Source organism: Schistocerca serialis, chromosome 3 (assembly GCF_023864345.2).
Source record: "Schistocerca serialis cubense isolate TAMUIC-IGC-003099 chromosome 3, iqSchSeri2.2, whole genome shotgun sequence".
NCBI lineage: Eukaryota > Metazoa > Arthropoda > Insecta > Orthoptera > Acrididae > Schistocerca > Schistocerca serialis.
In genome coordinates, this window is record NC_064640.1 from 663272624 (window position 1) to 663298561 (window position 25938).

General features: G+C 41.9%; 1 protein-coding gene across 2 annotated transcripts in view; it reads left to right on the forward strand.

Moving 5' to 3' along the window:
• Positions 1-25938, forward strand: part of LOC126470545 (myotubularin-related protein 2) — a 190249-nt gene that overhangs the window by 72348 nt on the left and 91963 nt on the right. For both annotated transcript variants that reach the window (XM_050098477.1, XM_050098478.1), the window contains 3 exons: positions 5383-5535; positions 10860-11176; positions 23413-23543. In XM_050098477.1, the coding sequence (XP_049954434.1) occupies positions 5383-5535; positions 10860-11176; positions 23413-23543 (601 nt within the window). The remainder of the gene's footprint in view (positions 1-5382; positions 5536-10859; positions 11177-23412; positions 23544-25938) is intronic.

Below are 25938 nucleotides of genomic sequence, written 5' to 3' on the forward strand. Positions count from 1 at the left end.
TTTAATAAATGCTATCCATATAGGTGGAGATGGTTAAATCAGTAATTATATTTATTTAGCATACAACAGAGAATGAACCAATGCTACCACACAGCCATATGTTGTAATAATCACACTTTTATTGTCAGTTTGTCTGTGGTTACATTAGCAATAAGAAACAATTGAATTTTTCAAAGTAGCAGTCTTAAATTACATTTATTGGATAAAAGTCATTATTTTACTTCAAAATTTATAACTGTTCAACTTTTCCATCATATCACAATACATCTCCTTCTTGGAGTGCCTCCTTTTCATCAGCATTATTTTGTATCAAATTCACTTGTTGTAACATCAGCTGATTTCTAGTACTATCTAGTGAAGACTAAGTACATGGCATCACATGAATGCAATGAATCATCAACTATTATGATGTTATCGAATGTGGAAACACAAAATGGAGATTTTAAAGTAGTACAAGAACTTTTTATCGAGATAACTGACAAGGTGTAAAACTTTACTTCCGCTGTTTTTTCCCCAACATTTGAGGCTTTAATTAAACAAATTGGTTACACATGTATCATTCAAAGTTTTGCTGGCCACTACTTCCTCCCATCTTTCGGGCAGTGTACGAATCCTGTGTCGAAAAAATTGTTCATTTTTTGAAGCGATTCACAAATTGATCAAATATGTGACTTTTTCATGAGATCGGAAGTGTTTGTCAGCCAGGCCATGCACCATTGATCTAAACAGGTGATAGAGGGAGCAATGTCTGGAGAATATGGCAGGTGGAGTATGACTTCCCATTTTAATGTTTCCAAGTGCAATGTGGGGTCGAGCATTGTCATGCTGCAAAATCACTTTATTGTGGCTTTTGCTGTATTGCAGTTGTTTGTCTTTTAATGCTCTGCTCAAATGCATTAATTGCATTCAATAATGAGCATCTGTGATTGTTTCACTTAGTTTTAACACCTCATAGTACACGACGCCAAGCTGGTCTCACCAAATGCAGAGCATGATCTTGGAGCTGTGAATATTCGGTTCAGCCGTCAACGTGGAAGCATGGCGGGGATGTCACCATGAATTTTAGTGTTAAGGGTTATCATAATGAACCCATTTTTCGTCCCCGGTCACAGTGCAATTCAGAAATCCCTTCCATTTTTGCCTCTGAAACAACTGTTCACACACACACACACACACACACACACACACAAACGCCATTCAACGTCTCGGTTTCAGCTTGCACGGGAACCAAGTTCCTTCTTTCTGAATCATGCCCATAGCCTTGAGACATTTTGAAATGGCTAGATGTGTCACTCCCACTAATTGTGCCAATTCTTCTTGAGTTTGCCACAAGTCTTCACTCAGCAATGTCTCCAATTCTGCATCTTCTAAAACATTCTCTCTTCCACCACTATGCCGGTCTGCGACGTTAAAATCACCGTTCTTTAAGTGTTGAAACCACTCACGACATGTTCTTTCACTAATAGCGTCCTTACCATATGTACTTGAGAGCATTTGATGAGACTCTGCCACTTTTTCCTTCATATTGAAACAAAACAGTAACACCTCCCGCAAATGACGAGAATTAGGCTCGTAAACTGACATTTTCAATCAAGAACAACTTTATGATGCAGACACAAATCAACTAATGTGTGATTGAGTTTATGTTGACCAAGGTCCAATCTAACTGCCTGATGTCTGTGATCTTTTTCTTTCGACCACTACTTACCGTTGTCGCCACCTATTGGCAAACGGCGGAAGCAAAGTTGTACACTTTGTATTTTATGTCTACTGCTGTGACAAATTCAAGTACATTTGAGTGGTGGTGCAACCACAGACATCCAGATGATGCGAATGTGGACATTACATTACTGTTTGTTTCATGCTAAATAAATATAACAACATAAAGAATAATAGATAATGTAAGCAGTAAAGGTAACAACTCAACTTTCTTTTGGAAGCGGTATTGTTTAGAATGAAGTGGAGTGGAGAAAGGATGTGGGGAGCAGAAGGTAGGGTGACGAGGAGTGACTGATGGCTGTGAGGAAGAGACAGCTGGCCCATTGGCACTCATGAGCTCATATTGGCCATGGGCACGGGGAGGTATGTGCAACATACAATGATGCTAAGAGGTAGATTGGGAAGGATGATGGAGCAGAGTAGAAGGAGACTATGGAGAGGAGGGTGAGAGTGCAAGGTGAGTGGAGCTAGGGTAATGGGGTATATCATCAGTTTAAGAGGTGACACTACTTTGATAGAATGGGATATACTTGTGATAGGACTCGAGTAGGATGCATTGGTTCGGTATATAGTACAGTTCTTCCACCTATGTCTTCCACAGAGGTCTGACTCATCGAGTAAGGGGTTGGGGGGGGGGTGGTTTAGGAATGGGCTTGGATATTGTGTAGATTATGTTGGTGTTGAAATACCACATTCTGAGAAGTGTGAAGGATTTTAGGTACGGCTTTTCTCATTTTCGTGCCCAATACTAGGTAGTCAAAGTCCTGGCGAAGAATATTGTTAAGTTGTTCCAATCTGGGGTGATATTGGGTGACTAGGACATTGCTCTCTTGCAACTGATTCATGGGGGAGAATTAGTAGCATGTGTGGATATGGCATGGGAAATCTGTCTGTGGATTAAGTTCAGTGTGTAATACCTGTCTATGAAGGTTGTAGTAAAATTTTCAGCATACTCGCCAAAGGATTGCTCGTGGACTGCAGTTGCACCATCCATGAGTAGCAAGACTATACGGGAGATTCTCCTTCTGAATCTGCATAGTGTATTGATCTCTTGGTCTCCCTCTACGATTTTTACCCTCCACGCTGCCCTCCAATGCTAAATTTGTGATCCCTTGATGCCTCAAAACATGTCCTACCAACCGATCCCTTCTTCTAGTCAAGTTGTGCCACAAACTCCTCTTCTCCCCAATCCTATTCAGTACCTCCTCATTAGTTATGTGATCCACCCATCTAATCTTCAGCATTCTTCTGTAGCACCACATTTCGAAAGCTTCTATTCTCTTCTTGTCCAAACTGGTTATCGTCCATGTTTCACTTCCATACATGGCTACACTCCATACAAATACTTTCAGAAACGACTTCCTGACACTTAAATCTATATTTGATGTTAACAAATTTCTCTTCTTCAGAAACGATTTCCTGGCCATTGCCAGTCTACATTTTATATCCTCTCTACTTCGACCATCATCAGTTATTTTACTCCCTAAATAGCAAAACTCCTAGCAACTATAAAAATATGGGTACTATTCATGATTAATGAGTCTGAGAGTGACAGATGTCTGTACGGAGCCATTGAACAGATAGTGGTCAATGTCCAGGAAGGTGGCCCAAACTGGTCATTGAGTTATTTATTACCTTTAATGCTTCCATTACTTGTATTCCACCAAGGTCTTTAAATTACCTTAAAAAATAAATAAGTATTCCACTTTTGTGTGCGTCGTCATACCCATTAGGTGTCATCATCCTCCTTGGAAGTTAAGAAAAAATTTGCAGCAAATTTGAAATTGCATCCAATCCACTTTTTTTTCGCTGTTACCATGTTAATTGAATAATGCTGATTTCCATCCAAAGAGAATAGACGACATTGTGACAAACCCACAATAGCGCATATTTTGCAGTATTTGCTGAATATTAACAAAAATATTTTGAATATTTTGATCTCTCTCTCTCTCTCTCTCTCTCTCTCTCTCTCTCTCTCTCTCTCTCTCTCTCTCATTTTTTTTCCTTTTTTTTTTTTCTAAACAGTTAATTGTTAGCACTCAGCGTCTGTCAGTTTCTAGACACATTGTATCATTTAAATATTATCATGTAAATCACGTACTCTCACTGACAGGGAAGGTTAGAAACCTAGAAGGGATAATGTAAGAGCGGTAAAATCAAACTAAACATTTTTTTGTGAGGTTGTGTGACTTGCTACAAAATTGCTATTTTGTGAGACTTACTGTAAAATCGCTTGAAATTGTCAGAATTGACAGTTTGCTGTTGCAAATGGCTCTTTACATCCTACAGATTAACACTGGGTCAAAGACAGAATGAGAGCTTATCCTTCCAATGAGAATTCCTCAGCATAAGACAAATAGTTCATACACAGGTTGTCCATGGATAAATACTGTGTTGGTGTCATCAGCACTTACTAGTTTGCTGTAAAAGTGATCACAAGTCCAACCAGATGATTCCTCAGACCATGTACTGTGTCAATGTGGAAAGTGTGGCATCCTCCACATTATGAGGTTCCACCCATTCCATTTGGTTCATCAATACATACACATGGTACTTTTATGAAGTTGGATTGAGATTCACTGCTGACAGTAATGTGATGCCTCTTTTCTAAGCAATAGCAGTCAGTGCATGGAATAGCTTACCCAAAGACAGGGTGCTGCCATTTGCGAGTAGGTGATGTAACGTGACACACATTATATGGAACATGAAAGTTGTGTTCAAGTGGCAGGTGAAGAATTAATGGGGTTTTGTTCATAGATTGTGGGAACGCTCTGTGGGTGGTGGCCATCTTTGTCTTGTGGCTGGAGAAGAGGATTGACTTTATCATATGGTACCAATTGCAGTTCACTGGGAGAGTAGACTAACATACCTGGAAATTGCAAGTGTATGTTGAGGCATTTTCAGATACTGGTACTGTGTCTAGTGCCTCTATGGGAGATTCCCAGTATTTCCTCAAACATTAAATAAATTGCACTTAACCTTTCGTAATCCTCAACGCCATCATGTTTGTTGTGGCAGTTTCAGTACTCTTGACTGAATGCATCTTTGCGAAATTGTGTTCCAGTTGCTATTCATTCTGGGTTCATAATTTTTTTGTCAGTTACTTAATTTAGGATCCCCTACCATCTGCAGAGTTTTCAATCTGAAGCGTTTGAGGTATCTTGCATATTGAAACTGAGTTTTATTTTACCTAAATACATAAAAATGTTATCCGTGATATGAAGTTTATGCTTGTGGCATTTTAGAAATTTTGCTTGCCACTGACTTCAAAAGGTGTTGAAACACTTCCCATTTTTATTTAAGTTTTAATTTTCTCTTTAAACTGTATTTTAGTATCTGTGTCTACATTGACAAAAATGACTGTGCTCAAAGAGCTCGTAACAAATCACATTTTTACCTCAGGTTTTGCATTTTGTAATTGTCTTTTTGAGTGTGCTGTGTGCTATGAAAATGAGAAGTGTTCCAACTGCTGAATATCTTTCATAATTTTTGCAGGAAAAATTGTAAATTACATGGCGAATTCTTTTTTTTTTTTTTCTTTCAGTGGACATCATTTCTGAAATGCTTGTTGTTCTTCATTTGTGGAATTACTATCATAACTTTTCACATTTTTGCTCACATAAATACTTTGTTGTTGTTCTCACTGATTTACTGTTTTGACAGGAAAACCATTCAAGAAGAAATGTTTTTGAAAAATTGCAACATTATGCATTTCCATTATCACACAAGTTGCCACTTTTTGCGTTTGAGTATTCAGAAACTTTTACAGAGAATGGGTGGGCTGTACATGAACCAATAGCCGAGCTGAAACGCCTGGTAAGAAATGAGAAATATTCTTCACCATTCTATTGAGTCCTTTAGTTAGTAAGAGTTGTAAAAAAGAACTGACTGAAATGACTGGGTATGAGTGCATAGTTTCGTAATAGCATTCTGACAATTTGTGAGTTCACTCTTGCAATTTATTTAGTTTTGAAAATTCTGTTCTTTAGTTTTTCTCATAATGTGTGGGCCATGAAAGGTTGATAGTTCTTCATAGCACATTGGTTAAGGCTCAGGCCCCTTTTGTGGAGGAAAAGGTTGAACCCTTTTCCTCCACAAAAGGGACATGGTGATCAATCAGGTTTTGGTTTTCAGTGATTTCTGTAAATCAATTAAAAAAAAGGGGGTTGGTGTCTTTTAAAATAACACTGCTGATTTTGTATACTTTACAATTATTATCTCTGTGTTAAATTTTAAATAAGTTGAAATCCTTAAACAAACTGTAATGTTTGCAAAATTATTCTTAATATTGATGTTAGTACAAATATAAATCAGTTGACAAGGTTGTAGTGGTGGCCATGTTTCGGTGCAGCCTGCTAAATAAAATTTATTAATAAATTGTCCTCAATCTTTAGGCTCTGTGTCTTTCCATATGTAAAACATGATGGTGTCCATGTTCTAGAAAAATCACAACTGTGTTTGCCTTCACCCAAATGTGGTTCATCACAGTCATGACATCCTCAGTGGGCATTTTTACTTTCAGAGGAAATGAACACTGCTGGAAAATTTTGTGAATTTGGAATCTGTGAACTACATTATTGCTACTGTTCACATTATGTTTGGTCCATCTTTAATGATCTAGATGTCAACAGGACATTAAACTCTAGTCTTCCTTCAATATGTTTGCCGTTGTGCCCTGCAAGGGGACCTTATGTATTCAATGACTTAGATTTTCTTCCTAATCTTAGTATTTGAAGGTCAATGTCCAGAGATCAGTTTCCTAAAGCAGTTTGATGCACTTTGAAACACACCCAAAAAATTGACTTTGAAGATTTCTGAGTGCTGTTAAGTATACAAAATTTATGGCTTTAAACAGTGTCGCCCCTAGCTGAGTGTGTGGAGTTCTAACTTCATAATCAAGAAATTGCTGCTTTTATTCTTACTTGAAGCAACTTCTTTTTAAACTTACTTTAATTTCTTATTTTAATCAAATTGAAAAGTAAATTAACAAATTTTGAATAATGATTTTGTAATAAAAATGAAATTATTTAGTTATAATACTATTCTCATGAAAATATATTTGTAATAAATTAAAATTTGATACGAAATGTAAAAAGTCCTAGATTTTAATGAAAAGATGTATATTAGTAATAGTGATAAATTATTTTATCACTTATGTTTTAATCTATATTCATAGCCCATTCGTTCCAATTTATGAGTTAGGTTTATTGAACATCAATTCTTTTACTGCAATCTATTTGTTAGCAAAAGATTGTCAAAGGAAGCAGGGCGGAAATCTCGGTTCCAAGAGAACAGATGACGGTCAAAAGCCTCAAGCAGGGTGGAAATCTCGGTTCCAAGAGAACAGATGATGGTCAAAATCCTCATTTATTCCGTTAACTTTTGGAATGGTGTAACTTAGGTGCAGTAAAGTTATTACTGCTTATAAATACATTAAATAAGTGTAATCAATATAATAGAGGGAAAAATTCCACGTGGGAAAAATATATCTAAAAACAAAGATTATGTGACTTACCGAACGAAAGTGCTGGCAGGTCGATAGACACACAAACAAACAGAAACACACACACAAAATTCAAGCTTTCGCAACAAACTGTTGCCTCATCAGGAAAGAGGGAAGGAGAGGGAAAGACGAAAGGATGTGGGTTTTAAGGGAGAGGGTAATGAGTCATTCCAATCCCGGGAGCGGAAAGACTTACCTTAGGGGGAAAAAAGGACGGGTATATACTCGCGCGCACACACACATATATCCATCCACACACATACAGATACAAGCAGACATATTTAAAGACCAATATGTCTGCTTGTGTCTGTATATGTGTGGATGGATATGTGTGTGTGTGCGCGCGCGAGTGTATACACGTCCTTTTTTCCCCCTAAGGTAAGTCTTTCCGCTCCCGGGATTGGAATGACTCCTTACCCTCTCCCTTAAAACCCACATCCTTTTGTCTTTCCCTCTCCTTCCCTCTTTCCTGATGAGGCAACAGTTTGTTGCGAAAGCTTGAATTTTGTGTGTGTGTTTGTGTTTGTTTGTGTGTCTATCGACCTGCCAGCGCTTTCGTTCGGTAAGTCACATCATCTTTGTTTTTAGATATATTAAATAAGTGTAATTATCATGTCAGTCACACAAGCTACTGGTGAACATGATCCCTCAAGAACAGGCAGTACAAATATATTCAGAAATTGTGTTTAAAAATACAATTACTTATCAGAAGCAGTTTCTTGCCCAAGACAGCCTGATCACAGAAGAATCTTCTCTGATAATTACTAAGGAGTCAATGCTAAAAGCAGATGATTTTCATCAGCATAATTTACAAAATTTGCTAGAAAAAATTGTAATTGATAAAGAATTGATTATTAGTGATGAAGTTGAAAACACTTTCAGAGAAGCTCAACAGGAGATTTCTGATTGTGAACCAGAGCAAAAAATATTTAAAAGCAAGTATAACATTTCAATTGATTGTAAAATAAGAATTTTTAATATTCACCAAAAAGCAGAAGCATTGAGTTGTCGACAGGCACACACAGAAGGATAAATCCGAAAGCTAGCAATGTTTTCTTCCTTTTATGTGTGTGTGTGTGTGTGTGTGTGTGTGTGTGTGTGTGTGTGTGTGTGTGTTGACAACTCAGTGCTTCTGTTTTTCGGTGAGTAGTCTCCTTTGATCCAAAAGTATTTACATTCTACAAGAACTTCACTACAGAACTTTTAATATTGCAAGATCTCAACTGAAGTGGAGTTTGAAATAAAATAGAAAGTTTTGTGCTGCTTAAGAATTCATGTAGTGTTTCAAACAGTGCTGCATTACCTAGTGTTGTTTTTGTCATCGAGGGGACATTTTCCCTGTGTAATTTTCTTGTTGTCAGCAACTGGTCCCGATAATTACTGACATATAATTTGGAGAACCATATGTATTGCCATTAGTGTGGTGATTGTGTGCTATAACAGGAGTTTGTATGTTCACTTTTTAGTCCTCTTGGAAATTCTGAATACCTTATTGTAAAGATCATATAGTGAATGCTTCTATGACAATATGTCTTAGCTGCTTGCAAGTCATGCAGGTGGTATAGTTGTGATACATAGTACTTTACCATTTCTAATGTTTTGTCCAGATCTCTGTTGGATATCCTCAGAGGTACTCTTTGTTCTGCTGACTGACAGGTCAGGCGTCAGAAAGTGACAAAATACTGTGGAAAAGGGCATTGTCGAAGTTTACATGTATTCGGCAGAGGGAATCCTTCTCGGAGATAAACTGATTGTTATCTGCCAAAGATAAAACTTATTATCAATTCTGTGGAGCAACTGTCCATATATCACCAAGTTTCATGGCTTCTTATTAAAATTAACCCCATATTTATAAATTTTGATGGCTGCTCTACATAACTGTGAATAGTAATTTGTCATTGTAGATAAATTTTTGCTTTCAGAAAACTTCACATTTTCCCAGTTGGGGAGTATACTCCACTACAGATGTTGTTCTCCGTCCCTCCCTCTATTTGGCAAAGACTTTTATGTTCCTCCAGCTGGGTGTTCTCTTTACATTGTGGCTCTGCTGTAGATTTTATCACATGTACATAGAGTTTCTGTACCTCACATGCCAACGGAGGAGGGTTTTTATCCTTTCCTGATCAGAGTATTTAAAACTTTTTTTGTTGGCCCAAATTTCAGTCTGGTATAAGGTTCCTCTAAAATCTTTCTGATGTGATCAGTTTCTTCTATAATAAAAGGGAGAGAAACTATGTTCTAGATTAACTGATGTACAGGTATACTTGCTTTTCTCATTTTATCTGTCTGCACTGGCTGTTCTTTATTTTGTATGTTTTATTTGTTCTGTTTATTATTTGTATTCCTTACTCATACACTGAAGTGACACAGGTCATATGATACTTCCAAATACTGTGTCGGACCTCCTTTTGCCCAGCATAGTGTAGCAATGGGACGTGGAGTGGACTCAACAAGTCGCCATGAGTACCCTGCAGAAATATTGAGCCGTGCAACCTCTATAGCTGTCCATAGTTGTGAAGGTGTTGCCAGTGCAGGATTTGGTGCACAAGCTAACCTCTTGATTACTGGATGTCTGATAATTTTTTGGATGGGATTCAAGTCAGACAATCTGGGTGGCCAAATCATTTGCTTGTATTGTCCAGAATGTTCTTTAAACCAATCACAAACAATTGTGGCCCAGTGACATGGCCCATTGTCGTCCATAAAAATTCCATCATTGTTTGGGAACATGAAGTCTATGAATTGCTGCAAATAGTCTCCAAGTAGCTGAACATAACTATTTCCTGTCAGTGATTGGTGCAGTTGGTCCAGAGGACCCAGTCCATTCTGTGTAAACACAGCCCACATCATTATGGAGCCACCAAGAGCATGCACAGTGCCTTGTTGATGACTTGGGTCCATGACTTCGTTGAATCTGTGTCAGACTCAAACCCTACCATCAGCTCTTACAAACTGAAATCACTACTCATTTGACCAAGCCACAGTTTTCCATTTATCTAGGGTCCAACTGATATGGTCACAAGACCAGAATGGGCACTGTAGGCGATGTTGTGTTATCTGTCCCACATTGATTTCTGCAGTTATTTCACACAGTGTTGCTTGCCTGTTAGCAGTGGCAACTCTATGCAAACACCTCTGCTCTGTCATTAAGTGGAGGCCATTGGCCAATGTGTTGTCTGTGGTGAGAGGTAATGCATGAAATTTGGTAATCTTGGCACTGTGGCTCTCAGAATATTGAATTCCGTAATGATTCCCAAAATGGAATGTCCAAGTATCTAGCTCTAACTACCATTCTGTGTTCAAAGTCTGTTAATTCCTGTTGTGCTACCGCCATCATGTCAGACACCTTTTCACATGTATAACGTGAGCACTAATGATAGCTGCGCCAGAGCGCTGCCCCTTCATAACCTTGTGTTCACAACACTATCACCATCTATATACTTGCATATTGCAATCCCATGACTTCTGTCATCTCAGTGTATTTCCCATTCCCAAAGAATACACAAGAATTTGAGACCTGTAACAGAAGGAAAACAAGACACAAGGTAGCATTTAACAATAAAGTAACCCATTGCATGAAGTTTGTGATAAGTACTGTCTTTATTTTGTGATTTTTCTTTTGCCTTCTATTTTTCAGTCAGTCCCTAATGACACTTGGAAAATCTGCAAGCTTAATGAGAACTACGAGATATGTGATAGTTACCCAGCAGTGTGGGCCGTTCCTGCACAAGCTACAGACGATGACTTGAGAGCTGTAGCCGCATTTCGAAGCAGAGGGCGTGTGCCAGTACTGTCGTGGATACATCCAGAGAGCCAAGCCACCATAACACGATGCTCTCAGCCATTGGTGGGTGTTGGTGGTAAACGTTCACGTGAAGATGAGCGTTACATTCAGCTTATTATGGATGCAAATGCTCAATCACACAAACTGTTCATTATGGATGCAAGACCAAGGTTTGTATGCAATTATTATTATTTTCTGTATTTGTGTAACAGATGTTCTGCGAAAATGTTTTGTTCTTGTTACACATAAGTGCTGCACTATTGTAAAAACTGTAAATCTTTTCTATGTTTATTCAGTTATTAAAAGAAATATTTTTAACGTATGGTTGGTACCAGACTGGTAAAAGTGTTTCATTCTAGGAAAGACGAGAAGGGGAATTTTGACTCCTGCATAAAAATTGCACTGATGTGATTAAATTTTATTTGGTTTGATTTGGCTCGCAATATTACATAAAAGTATTGATATTTTTATTTGTTTGTCGATACATAAACTTTTATTAACCATTCAGCACTACCCAGTCCACAGCGTTAATCTCTTCTAAGACACCATGTAACATGCCTGTTATTGTAACACCCTGTAAGATCTAGAAGATAGTGCAAGGTTTTGTTTTTCACCAGGACTTGCAGATGGATGGGGAACTAAGCAAAAGCTTGGAGAAGTGAAGAGTCCACTTCGTATATCATATAAAATGTGTGATTAAAAACTTACAGGATTTTTTTTAAAGAATCTTTATTTATTCATCAACAACAACAACAACAACAACTTTGTCCCACTCAACTTGCTCCAGTGGGCTGATAATTTTGACAACGTCTTCTGCAGCATATTCTAGAAGTTCTCTTTTTCAGGCCACTTCCACATTTTTCCACGACAAAGATCATGGAACCCTTCGTTGCTCTTTTTGTGACTCATGCTGGATACAGTTTTGCTTCAAAGTAATCCCTCCTAGATATACCACAATACACTTGTGCCAGCAGTTTTTCCAATCTTGGAAGCACTTCAGAAACTCGCTTTTCATTATATTGTTAAGCTCCTTCAGTGATTCTGTTTTTATCACATCAGTGGTGGCAAAAAGATGTCTTTTTGTTGTTCTTTTCGGCTTCGGAAATAGGAAGAAGCCGCAGGGGCAGTGTCCAGCAAATACGTTGGCTGAGGCAACATAAAGATTTATTTATTTATTTTTATTTTATCCCCCCCCCCCCCCTGAGAGAGAGGAAAAAAACAACAACATTGAATTGAGATCTGAGCAGCTGTGATGTGATGATGAAATTTCCACTAATGGTTCGCCACACTTCTGGTAGTTTTCTTTATATTGCTTCAGCCATTTGGTGCATAACTTCCAGTTAGTATTCCTTATTGACTGTACAGCTGTCAGATAGAAACTCATCGTGCACCATCCCATTATAGTAGAAGAAAATGGTGAGAACCACCTACACATGTGATCGAACTTGTCAATTTTTTTGGAATTGGCTCTTCAAGCAGTTTCCTTTAGGATGAGTAGGCATTGTTTTCGGTGTAGTACCTGTATACACATTTCACCACCTGTTATAACCTTCTTTACAAGTTCTGGGTCATTGTTGAGTTAATTCAGAAATTCATGAGTAATGTCTACGCAACATTGTTTTTGGTTGAAATTCAACAATTTCAGAACAAACTTTGCTGTTAAGTTTCATGCCGAAAAGTCCAAAAAAATTGCTGATTGTGAACCAAAGGATATGCTGACACCATCAGCAAATTCTTTAATGGTGATACCGCAATTTTTCAGAACAATTTTCTTTATTTCTTTTACATTATTGTCAGTAAGTGATGTGCTAGGACATCCAGGGTTGTTGTCACCTTCAATGTCTTCTTGACCCTATTTGAAACGTTTATACCACTCATAAACTATACCACCCATAAACTCTTGTCTTACTTGTAGTAGTTTGAACAGAACCCAGAATCAACATTTTGAATGAGGTGCAGCACTTCAATCCATTTCTCAAGTAAAATTTAATTGAAATTCTTTGATCCATCTTTTTTGAAAATAAAAATCTGCCGAGCACTCGAAAAAAACACACGGCCTTTTCGACTGTCAACAGTAAACTACATATTCACTTCACTGAAAATGCAAAAAGTATGAACAACCCAACTTGTGAATACTGTGGTTGGCCACATCATGGAAACCACCCCCACTCCAACCCCGATCTCCAAAGTGTGCTACCCTGGTTAAAAGTCTAGAGCCACCTAGAAAAAGTACATCCCATCCCAGTGGTATCAAATTTTACTTCTACTGTGGTGAGGTTGTCAGCAGTACCTTAAGCACTTACTCCCCCAACATTGGACTCTTGATTGTCAAACAAGTACATTAGCCTGTGTGGGACATAGGCCCTCCCCTCTTGTGGTTCCTATAGCATCATCTTCAGGGACCTCAACTCCCCTTACCCAAGCAGAAAAGCTGCATACTTCTCTGAGGGACACATCAACTCTTGGTCTTCAATTGTATTGAGCTGTAAAGTGTTTTTATTCACAATGGAGGAATAGTGTCATCATCCTGATCCTTATAAACCAACAAAAACACATTGTGTGTAGACAGCTAGTAACTGATTAGCCTTACCAGTGTGTTCTGCAAACTGCTTTAAACTGTTATATCCTGACTATTATGTTGAGTTCTCGAATCGTGGGACCTTTTCTCCCCCTATCAGTGTGGTTTCTGAGAGAGATGATCCAAAACTGATAGTCTGGATTTATAGGAAAAAATTATCCAACAGTCTTTTTCTAAACACCAATATCTCATGGCAGTCTTTTTTTACCTACACATTGCATTCAACATAGTTTGTTGAAATCACATTTATTTACCCTCCATGACGGGGGCTTTCAAGGCTCCCCACTGATGTTTACTTGACAGTTTTCAACCCTCCAGCCATTTCAGGTTGGAGTTTGCATATCGCTCAGCTCCACACAGGTCCAAGAGAACTCTGTCCATCAGGGCTCCATGCTAAGTTTTCCACACTTCCTTATCCACATCAACAGGGTAGTGGCCTCCATCAGACCATGGGTAATGATAGTTCTGTTTTTTTGTGAAGTCAGGTGATGTGATACTGTCTTCATAACATCTCGATACCACAGTTAACAATTTACTTTTGATGTTGTCACTGCTGTCTTTGTAAGAGCTTTGCAGGGATGTCATCTATACCTATTGATTTGATTTTGACCTATTTAGTACAAGGAAAAGAACTCTTCTTTTGTTGTTGGGGATCTCTTATTGATTCATCACTTACTTTTTCTTCTTCAGTATACTCATGTAAACTCCCCAATTTCACCATCACTGTAAAGGTCTTAAATATGTACTTTCCATTGGTCACTTTCATCTTCTTGTCAAATAGCAGCTCCCCATTTTTATTCACTAATTTACTCTTGGTTCTCTGTCTGTGTTGCAACAGTTTAATCTTGGACCAAACATCATCCTGTTTCCTATTGTCTTCTATTTCTTCCCTAATTTCTCCCAGCCACTCTTCTTCCTCTGAATGGCATGTTGTTGTTACCCTGCTTTTGATTGATTTACATTGATGAAGGCCCTCTCTCTCTCTCTCTCTCTCTCTCTCTCTCTCTCTCTCTCTCTCTCTGTCTGTGTGTGTGTGTGTGTGTGTGTGTGTGTGTGGTGTTGTTGTTGTTGTTGTTGTTGTGTGTGGTGTGTTTTTTTTTTAGTGACTGTTCCTTTTGTGATTGAGCTCCAACATTTCTGGGGTGATCCAAGATTCCTGGGTTTTAACTTTGCTATTCCTAGTATGTCTGTGGCTGCATTTGTTGTATTTGACTGGATAATATCTCAACAATTTTCTTCATTGTCTGATTCAGTTGTTGCTTGCTTGAATTCATGCACGACAAGTGCATCCATCAGTTTATATATTGCTCATTTCGTTGGATATTTCAGCTATTGCTTCTTAAATCTGATATTGCACTTTGGTTATGTCAAAATGTTGACCCTTTGTGTGAGTTTCTGTTCTTTGTTGTTTTGTAGTAGGTTCAGATTGATAACACAGTCTCGTCACCCATTACAATTTTTTCCAGAAAAGAATTTTCAGCATTCTGCATTTCAGTCAGGTCATCGCAGGCGTTCTTGATATGCTGTGGCCACTCATCCACTGCTTAATACTGTCTGCTCGCAACTGACTGGTCAAATGCAATGCTGCTGTTTACAGTAGTTAGTACAAGCTGCCACCATAGTTAGTACACTGATGTTGCTTATATGCCAGGAATGAAATCTGTCATGGAACCTTTTTAGATGGATGGTGTATGTTAACACCAGGGAAGCTGTGACTAGATTGTACTTGGTTTCTGTTCCTCTGCTGTACTACTATGTAATCAGTTATATATATCCCACTATCACAAGGTGTCTTTCACACATAGTTCCTTCTCTTTAGAGCTTCATCTATTTTTTATAACCATCTCATGTTTAGAAAATTCTAATAACTTCCCACCTCTTGAATTCATTCTTCCCAATCTGTACTTAACAGCATGCTCAGGGTTGTCTTGATGTGCTGACTGACACGTTATCATCTCCCACGAGAATAACATTGTCCTTTGTGTTTATCATTTCCGTTAAGTGTTCAATGGAGACATAAGCATTCTTTTCCTGTGTCATTACTGTTTGTCATGAAAAAATATATTTGAATTATTGTTATGTCAACTGTGCTAACTTTTAACTTCATTATTAATATCCTATTACTCACATGAAAAAGGTGCTCAGCACATTATGCACCCATTTCTTTGTTAACACAGTATCTACTCCTTTCTCCCCTGACTGTTGGTTTCCACTGTGTATTATTCTGAAGTCTACTGATCTAAAGTCCTTATTGCCAGGCCATCTTGTCTCAAATATTCCTAAAATATCCAGGTGGTACTTGAGAATAGCTAGCATATTGTGCTATTTGAGACTCACAATGTAATAATTCCGCTTAAGTCTGTCAGTTTTGCTCTGTTAAGTGTGATATATTGAATTCTGCTGGCAAGGAAGTCTTGAATCCATTGACAGGTCTGATCCAGTACTCAGTAGTAAGCTCATATTTTTTTCACTAAATGGCAGTGCCCCCCTGCAGGTTCGGGGGTTAGAATAGGCCCGCGGTATTCCTGCCTGTCGTAAGAGGCGACTAAAAGGAGTCTCAAATGTTTCGGCCTTATGTGATGGTCCCCTCTCTGGTTTGACCTCCATCTTTCTAAATTATTCCGAAGAGCGAGCCAATTGGGGAAGGGCGCCTTACATGGTGCACTGCATCCGTCGTGCATTGAGACCTTTAGCCAGCTTTTTCGTCGTTGCAAAGGTGTCCCCCTCGTTTTCCATCTCTTGGGCGAGGATACGCCCCTGGGTGCAATTACCACGCTGCACTCTGCAGTGTTGCTTTTAACTGTGACTACGACCTTGGACTTTTTTGCACCTAAGATCCAGCACGGTAGCCAGTCCGTTGTGGTCGGGCCGCCATGTACCCTGTTGGTTGTAGCCCCCTGACAACACAGGGATCGCTCTACTGATGCCTGCGCTGTTCACTCCCCACATATGCCAAGGAGTAGATGCCCATCTCCCTGGGGCAACGGGACTCCCGGCAATGGCCATCCTGCCAGGTGGCTATTGCTGTGGCTGGGTGGCGCCCGTGGGGAGGGCACTTGGTCGGAGTACGTGGCATCAGGGCGGATGACCCGCAATGAAGTGTGGTACATCATCTCTCGCTGGTGGGCCTCCACCAGCAGTCTCTAAGTGATCGAGGTCTAACGTCAATGGGAAGAAATTTGATCAGAGATCGTTTCCCTCCCTAGCTACTCCATGGGAGGAACGTCTTGCTAAAGAAGGCAGTGGAGAATATTCACCCCGGTACCTCATGTGTACGCGGGTTGATGGAGAATCGTTTATGTCGACCAAGCCCCAGTTTTTTGTGGAGCATTTAGAGGACAAGTTCGGGGAGGTGGAGGGCTTGTCCAAAATGCGCTCTGGTCCTGTGCTCATCAAAACGGCATCCTCTGCCCAGTCACGGATGTTGCTCAATTGTGACAAGTTGGGGGATGTTTCAGTTAGCATCACGCCGCATAAGAGTCTCAACATGGTCCAGGGTATTATATTCCACAGGGATCTTCTTCTGCAGTCTGACGATGAATTACGTGCCAACCTCGAACGACGAGGTGTTCACTTCATCCGGCGCGTCCATCGGGGTCCGAGGGATAATCAGGTAGCCACCGGTGCCTTCATCTTGGCCTTCGAAGGTGATGTTTCACCCGAAAAGGTCAAGGTGATGGTTTACCGTTGTGATGTGAAGCCATATATTCCTCCTCCGATGCGGTGTTTTAAATGCTGGAAGTTCGGGCACATGTCATCTCGCTGTACTTCCGGCATCACATGTCGAGATTGTGGACGTCCTTCACATCCCAATACTCCATGTGCTCCGCCTCCCATCTGTGTTAACTGCGGAGAACACCATTCACCCTGCTCACCAGACTGTCGGATCTTCCGGAAGGAAAGGAAGATAATGGAATATAAGACCCTGGACCGCCTGACCTACACCGAGGCAAGGCAGAAGTATGAGCGGCTACATCCTGTGCCCATGACGACTACCTATGCCGCTGCTGCAACACCGTTTCGAACCTCCACAGTGTCGTCACCTATAGTTCGATCTCAGCTCTGTCAGAATTCACCGGCCCCCTTGGTTGTGGGGGGCACTTCACTCCCTGTTGCTCCTGCTCCATCTACTTCAGGAGCAACACCGCCCCAACCACCGGGGACATCTGTTCCCCCTTCCCAGCCGGAGAAGCGTGAGTCTTCTTCGGCTCCTCTCGCCCGGAAGGGGTCCCTTGGGTCCCTCCCATCCCAGGCTTTGCCCAGTGCCAAAGCGGACACCCGCAAGTATCTCAAACAACCACCGGTCGCTGGTCGTAGGGCGTCACGGTCGTCTTCAGTCCCTGAGACTGACCCAGTGATGCCCTCCCAGCCAGAACCACCTAAGGCACAGCGCGCAAAGCAGTCCAAGAAAAAGGCTCCCAAGCATCCTGACATTGCGGTGGCACCTGTCCCACCGCAACCTTCTCACTCTGCGTCTGAAGATGAGGTGGAGATTCTGGCGTCCGCTGAGGACCTGGATCTCGCCGGTCCCTCGGACGCAATGGATGGCTGTTGTACAGGTGGTGACTCGGTAGCAGCGGGGGCCCAGGAGGCATAATCTGCCTCCCCAGTCCCTTCACGCCTTTCCCATCCATGGACACTACCATCCTCCAGTGGAACTGCAGCGGTTTCTTCCACCATCTAGCTGAGCTCCGCCAACTTCTCAGCCTTCACCCTTTCTTCTGCATTGCTCTTCAGGAAACTTGGTTTCCAGCAATGCGAACCCCCGCCCTCCGTGGCTATCGGGGTTATTATAAGAACCGGACAGCTTATGAAAGGGTGTCTGGTGGCGTCTGCATATATGTCCTTACCTCTCTTCACAGTGAGTTTGTACCTCTCCAAACACCTTTAGAGGCTGCCGCTGTTCGGGTGTGGACGCCACAGGCTGTTACCGTCTGCAGAGTTTACCTTCCACCGGATGGTGATGTCGCGCAGCATGTCTTGGCTGCGCTGATAGCACAATTGCCGCCACCTTTCTTGCTATTGGGCGACTTCAACGCCCATAACCCTCTGTGGGGTGGGTCAGTGGCAACAGGTTGTGGCGCCACCATTGAGCATTTATTGTCGCAGCTCGATCTCTCGATTTTAAATGATGGTGCCTTCACACACTTCAGTGTGATGCATGGCACATACTCCGCCATTGACCTTTCAATCTGCAGCCCTAGCCTCTTACCGTCTGTCCACTGGAGTGTGCATGACAACCTGTGTGGTAGTGACCACTTTCCGATCTTTCTGTCACTGCCACAGCGTCACTCTTCTGGGCGCCCTAGCAGATGGGCAATGAATAAAGCTGACTGGGACTTGTTCTCCTCCGTTGCCGCTATTGAGCCTCTCTCTAATGATGACATTGATGCGGTGGTTCAGTCGGTCACCACCGGCATTGTTACTGCCGCCGAATCTGCCATTCCCCGTTCTTCTGGGTCCCCTCGGCGGAGGGCTGTGCCTTGGTGGTCGCCTGAGATCGCTGAAGTGATTAAAGATCGCTGGCGGGCGCTCCAGCGTCACAAGCGACATCCCTCCATAGACCACCTTATCGCCTTCAAACGGCTGCGTGTGCGGGCCCGCCTCCTTATCTGCCAAGGCAAGAAGGAGTGCTGGGAGCGGTATGAGTCCACCGTGTCCACCATTGGCCTCCATGTCACTCCATCGCAGGTCTAGGCCAAGATTTGACGCGTCTACGGCTATCGGACCCCTGTCAGCGTCCCTGCGCTCTCACTGCATGGAGCAGTTTGTACTGACTCTGACGTCATTGCAAACCGCTTAGCAGAACATTTTGCTATGAGTTCCGCTTCTGCGAATTACCCCCAGGCCTTCCGCTCCATTAAAGAGCGGATGGAACGTCGGAGCCTTTCGTTTCGCACCCACCACCCAGAATCTTACAATGCTCCATTCAGTGAGTGGGAATTTCGCAGTGCCCTAGCCGCTTGCCCGGATACCGCTGCTGCGCCAGATGGCATCCACTGTCAGATGCTGAAACACCTTTCAGTGGACTGCCAGCGGTGCCTCCTCGATCTTTACAACCGTCTTTGGGTCGAGGGGGAGTTTCCGTCGCAATGGCGGGAAAGCGTTGTCATCCCCGTTTTGAAACCTGGAAAGAGCCCTCTGGAGGTGGACAGCTACCGTCCCATTAGCCTCACCAACGTTCTTTGCAAATTGCTTGAACGGATGGTGAGCCGGCGCTTGAATTGGGTACTGGAGTCTCGGGGCCTTCTGGCTCCGTCTCGGGGTGGGTTCCGTAAAGGCCGCTCCGCCGCCGACAATCTGGTGAGCCTGGAGTTGGCCATCCGTACTGCCTTTGCCCGCCGTCAGCACCTGGTCGCTGTCTTTTTCGACATGCGGAAGGCGTATGATACGACATGGCGTCATCACATCCTTTCTACGCTTCATGGATGGGCTCTTCGGGGCCCTCTGCCGATCTTTATCAGAAATTTTCTGTCGTATCGTACCTTCCGCGTGCAAGTCGCGGCCTCATATAGTTCCTCCCACGTCCAGGAGAACGGCGTGCCACAGGGTTCTGTTTTAAGTGTCCGCCTGTTTTTAATAGCCATTAACGGGCTCGCTGCGGCCGTGGGAAATTCTGTCTCCGCTTCCCTGTATGCTGACGACTTCTGCCTTTACTACAGCTCTACTGGCATTGCAGCTGTTGAACGTCAGCTACAGGGCGCTATCCGCAAGGCGCAGTCTTGGGCTGTAGCTCATGGGTTCCAGTTTTCGGCAGCCAAGACCTGCGTTATGCATTTCTGCCGGCGACGTACTGTCCATCCGGAGCCGCGGCTTTATCTTGCCGGCGAACTTCTTTCAGTGGTGGAATCACACAGGTTTTTGGGGGTGGTTTTCGATGCCCGGTTGACTTGGCTGCCTCATACCCGGTAGCTTGAACAGGCGTGTTGGCGGCATCTAAACGCTCTGAGATGCTTGAGCCACACCCGCTGGGGCGCCGACCGATCTACCCTGTTGCGGCTCTACCAGGCGTTAATCCAGTCCTGTCTGGATTATGGGTGCCTGGCTTATGGCTCAGCATCCCCATCTGTGTTGCAGGTGCTGGACCCAATTCTCCACACCGGGATACGTCTTGCCACTGGTGCTTTCCGCACCAGCCCTGTGGACAGCATACTAGTGGAGGCAGGTGTCCCTCCACTGCGGTTCCGACGCCAACAATTACTGGCTGCTTATGCTGCCCATGTTTTTAGCTTGCCCGGGCATCCAAATTACCGTGTCCTGTTCCCGCAGTCAGTCATCCATCTGCCAGACCGTCGGCCCCAGTCGGGTTGTCCGATCGCCGTACGCGTCAAAGAGCTCCTCTCTGGGCTTGGGTTTTTCCCAGTTCCACCTCCTTTCTGGGCACCTCTGCGCACGCCCCCATGGTGTGTGCCTCGCCCTTGCCTTCGGCTCGATTTGGCACAGAGCCCGAAGGACTCCGTCCCTCCGGAGGCCTTCCGATGCCACTTTTATTCCATCCTGGCCACGTATCAGGGCTCTGGAGTTGTTTACACCGATGGTTCAATGGTTGCTGGTCGTGTCGGGTATGCGCTAACTCTAGGGGACCATTCCAAACAACGTTCCTTGCCGGATGGCTGCAGCATTTACACTGCTGAGCTGGTCGCCATCTTTCGTGCCCTAGAGTACATCCGCTCCTGCTCAGGTGAGTCCTTCATTATCTGTAGCGATTCCCTGAGCGGTTTACGAGCTCTCGACCAGTGTTTTCCTCGTTCTCGTCTGGTGATGGCTATCCATGAGTCCCTGCATATTCTTGCGCATTGCGGCCGCTCTGTGGTCTTTGTGTGGACCCCCGGTCACGTCGGTATCCCGGGCAATGAACGTGTTGACCACCTGGCCAAACAGGCCACCAGTGAACCCACCCTGGACATTGGCCTCCCGGAGACTGATTTGTGGCAGTCTTCCGCCGCGAAGTTCTCTCGCTTTGGGACACTGAATGGTGCAATCTGCCCACGCCAAACAAACTCCGTTCTCTCAAGGCGACGACGCGTGTGTGGCAGTCATCCATGCGAACCACTCGCAGAGATTCAGTTGTTTTTTGTCGGCTCTGCATTGGCCACACCCGACTGTCTCACAGTTATCTATTGCGTCGTGAGGACCCGCCTCTCTGTCGCTGTGGGGCGGTTTTGATGGTGGTGCACATTTTATTAACTTGTCCGCTTTTAACTGTGCTCAGGCAGACATTTGCGCTGCCCGATACGCTCCCTGCCCTTTTACTATATGACTCTGCCATGGTGGACTTAGTTTTGCGTTTTATTCGGGCAGGGGGTTTTTCTAGTTTAATCTGAGTGTTTATGTTTTTTAGCGTTGATTCTGGCTTTTAGCCTCTGATTTTAAACTGAGTTTTTAATGTGTTCTTGGTGGTTGGCTTTTCCTCTTTTTTTTCCTCTATGGTCGGCCAACCACCATCACACTCTGTGTGTTTTAATTTGTTTTGTCTGATCTCTGTCGGAGTATTTCTCGTCCTGTGTCGTCTGACGTCTTTCCTGGTGTTCGTTTTTTATTCTCTTTGGGCGGTTTTAATTTTTTTTGGAAAAAGGGACCGATGACCATCGCAGTCTGGTCCCTTTAATCCCACAAACCAACCAACCAAATGGCAGTGTGGAATGGTGTCAAATGCCTTCCTGAAGTCAAGGAACATGGCATCTACCTGAGGACTGTTGCTTACAGCACTATGGTACTCATGGATGAATAGAGCGAGCTAAGTTTCGTAGGATGCCTGTTTGCAGAGTCCATGTTGATTTTTATAAGGGAATATTTTCCTAAGCTTTTCCTTCTCCAAATGTCATAATTCTTGAGCATAAAACATGTTCCATAATTTTACAACAGACTGACATCATTGATGTAAGCGTATAATTATGTACAAAGACCTTTCTTGAAAATGGGAATGACCTGCACTTTGACTTGGTATTTCCATTTGCCAATTGAATGAGTGTACCAAACATGAATGAAGAGGGAAGAGTATGGTTGACAGTGACAAGCTCACATCGAGGAAGGAAATTAAAACTGCCCTTTCAAGAGAACTGTCCTGGCATACACTTTAACAGATTTAAGAATATCATAAAAAACTGAAATCTGGATGGCTGGATGGGGACTGACCTGATGTCCTTGCAAGTATGAGTCCAATGTCATACTACTGCACCACTTTACATGGTGAGGATTTAAAATGCTTTGTAAGAGACTTTTCTACAGGATCAAATTAACACCTTACTAAAATTATTCCAAAAATATATTTTAATAACAAAAACAAAACCCTGTTGATGGAAATACCGTCTGTGTGTTAAAATGAAAACTTTTCACCTTAAACATGTATGCTTATAAGAGCAAATCCAGAAGATATAAAAATAGGTTAATGTATCCTGGGCTATTTCTCTGTCAGAAAGTGAACTTTTTAGCTATTGGTACACAATTTGCATTATCCATCATCCTTACAAGTTGTAAACTACAGAAGTTGCAAGCACTGTGATTGCTCTTCACTTTTGAGTCATGTACATGCTACTGTCTTGCGTCTTATGCTAGTGACATTTATTTTTTTACAAGCATTATTGATTTTATTATGGTTGTTGTATTAAGTCTTAAAACAATACAAATAAAATTAATTATTTTTAGTGTGTATTTGGAAACTAAATATTGTATGTCTGCAAGACATAGGCCATGGCTAATTTTTCATCGCTTGTGATCCAACATCCAGTACGGCAGTAATTGTATATTGGTTATAGATTTTGTAATATATCTTATAGTAAGATAGTTTTTGTTTCCCTCATGTGTGATGTTCTGTCTGTCCTTTTATAGTGCTAACGCAATTGCCAACAAGGCTAAAGGTGGTGGCTACGAATCCGAAGATGCATATCAAAATGCGGAATTAGTATTTCTGGATATTCACAATATCCACGTTATGAGAGAATCTCTTCGTAAACTTAAAGGTAAGGCGTCTTCTCAGATTTCATATTTACCAGAATACTATTTAATATGGCAGGCCGTTGTAGCACTAGTACTTCATAGTAGTTTCACTTTATAGGTGAGCTAGAACAATTCTTAACATGGATGTTTCAGAAAGAGAATTCAGTGTATACCTGATCAAGTAGTGCATTTTGAAGTATTAACTGTGGACTTCATTTTGGCAAGCTGATCTGTTGGTCAAACCTTTGTCAGAAAAAGTTGAAAAATTCAACACATCTTCCACTTTGTCTCTGTTCAATGGCTGAATTTAAAAAGCAATGTAAGTTATTCCACATTGCTTGATTAATCTAGGAACCTGACACCATATTTCTTGCTAATATATACAGCTGTTCAGTGGCCAGTAGCAGTGTACTCTTTGTTCTGATTATTCTGTTGCCATGAATTATCCTCATTAAATATGTTTCAGTCATTCATGAAAATAAATCCCTGAATTTATAGAGTAATGTGATCACTGTTCATTGGCTTTAAGGGTTATTGTGTTAACCCTACATTTTGACTTACCTGAAACAACAAACAGAAAACAAAACTTAGGTGAAAGCTAGGCAGTGAAGGAACAAAGCTTACGTCAACAGAATTTAATTCCCCTGTAGCCTATGTAGTCGCCAAGGTACAATGGACTGTGCATTACATTTTGGCCAACATTTGTACACCTGAGTATCACAAGAGTTCAAAAATCAGTTCATTTCAGTAGCCAATGAGTGTGCGGCTCAAAGGTTGATATAACTGGAGATGATAGTCCACTGATTTAGGAAAGTGTAATGGAGGTGATGCTCCTTTATATGCATGGTAGGATGTGGAGGAAATCAATACTGCTGAAAGTAAGTTGCATTCCTTATGGCTAGGTACAGCAAAAAAATTTTGTTTTGTGTCCAATTTTACTGTTATTTTCTGCCAATTTTTGCATTATTTTTGTGCTGATTTTGATATCAGTTTATTTTGAAGTATCATATGTTCAAATTTTTCTCTAATTTAATTGTTTTTCAGTGTTTTGTTGAAAATGAACATAGGCATACATAAGAAGCTGTGCAGCTGCAGAGGAGTTCCCCCTCATTGCCCAATATCATCCCGGGCTGGAGCAACTGACCCATGTCCTCTGCCAGGGCTTTGTTTATCTATCTATCTATCTATCGTGCCCTGAAATGAGTGACATCCTGCCCAAGACCCCTCCCACATCTCCTAAAGTAGTGTTCCACACAACAGCCTAGTCCATCCCTATGCCACTCCTACTCCTGACTCCTTGCCACATGGATCATATCCCTGTGGAAGATCAAAGTGCAAGACTTGCCCTATCCACCCACTCAGCACTTCCTACTCCAGTCCTGTCACAGGCTTATCCTACCTCTTCTGAGACAGCCACCTGTGAAAGCAGTCATGTCATATACCAACCCTGCTGCAAGTACTGCAAAGCTTTATATATTGGTATGACCAGCTATCCACGTAGATGAATGACCACCGCTAAACTGTTGCAGGAAAAAACCCAGGAATTTTTTAGAATTCTGGGAATTTTCCATTGTTTCAATTTTCAGTTAAATTTTTGTCATTTTGGTGATAGGAACTGTTACTCTAATCATAAATTTTACTGTAGCCCACCACTGCAGAGTAATACTTCAGCAATAAAACATAAATGAGAGAATAGCACCAAAATGAAACTTAGATTACAAATAAAATACACCACTTACAATAATACACATTGCTCACACAAGTGTCTGCTGATATCAAAACTTGTCAACGACTTTAATATGAAAACTGTGCAATGCTTTGTAACAGCAAACTTCTTTCAATGGGCATGATGACAAAACTGTTCACATTAGGTTCATTTGATTAGTTGTCACTGCACTCAAGTACAGGCGCATAGCAGTAATCGTGTATGAGCAGCACCTTCTCCCAATTCTGGCTACTTGACATGTCTGTCAGCTGTCCAAGCAGCAAGCAGCCAGATACTAGCTGGAAAATTTTTTCTAGGTCACCCAAGCTGCAACATTCGTACATGCGTTGAGCAGTCTGAGTTTTAGTGGAGGGTAGTCTGAACATGACCCGTGTTTATGTGTTGTGATTTTGCTGTTTTCTCTTGGTTTACAGCTCTCAGATCGAATAAAAACAAAAACAGATTTCTGTGGCTGTGAGGTATCAGTTGAATTAAAATACACTCAAATAATTACAGAAGGCTAAAATAGGTTGCTCATTCAGTTTTCTGGTTTTATTTTATTTCCACACTATTGGCAATCAAGCACGCATCATCTCACAGAACAGTGAAGTTTTTTTTGTTAGTTGGCTAAAGAAATTTGGCTTTTATTAATCTTTTCTGCAGAAGCAGCCAATTTGTTTGAAACAAAGTGTTTCATTCCACAGAGTTGACTA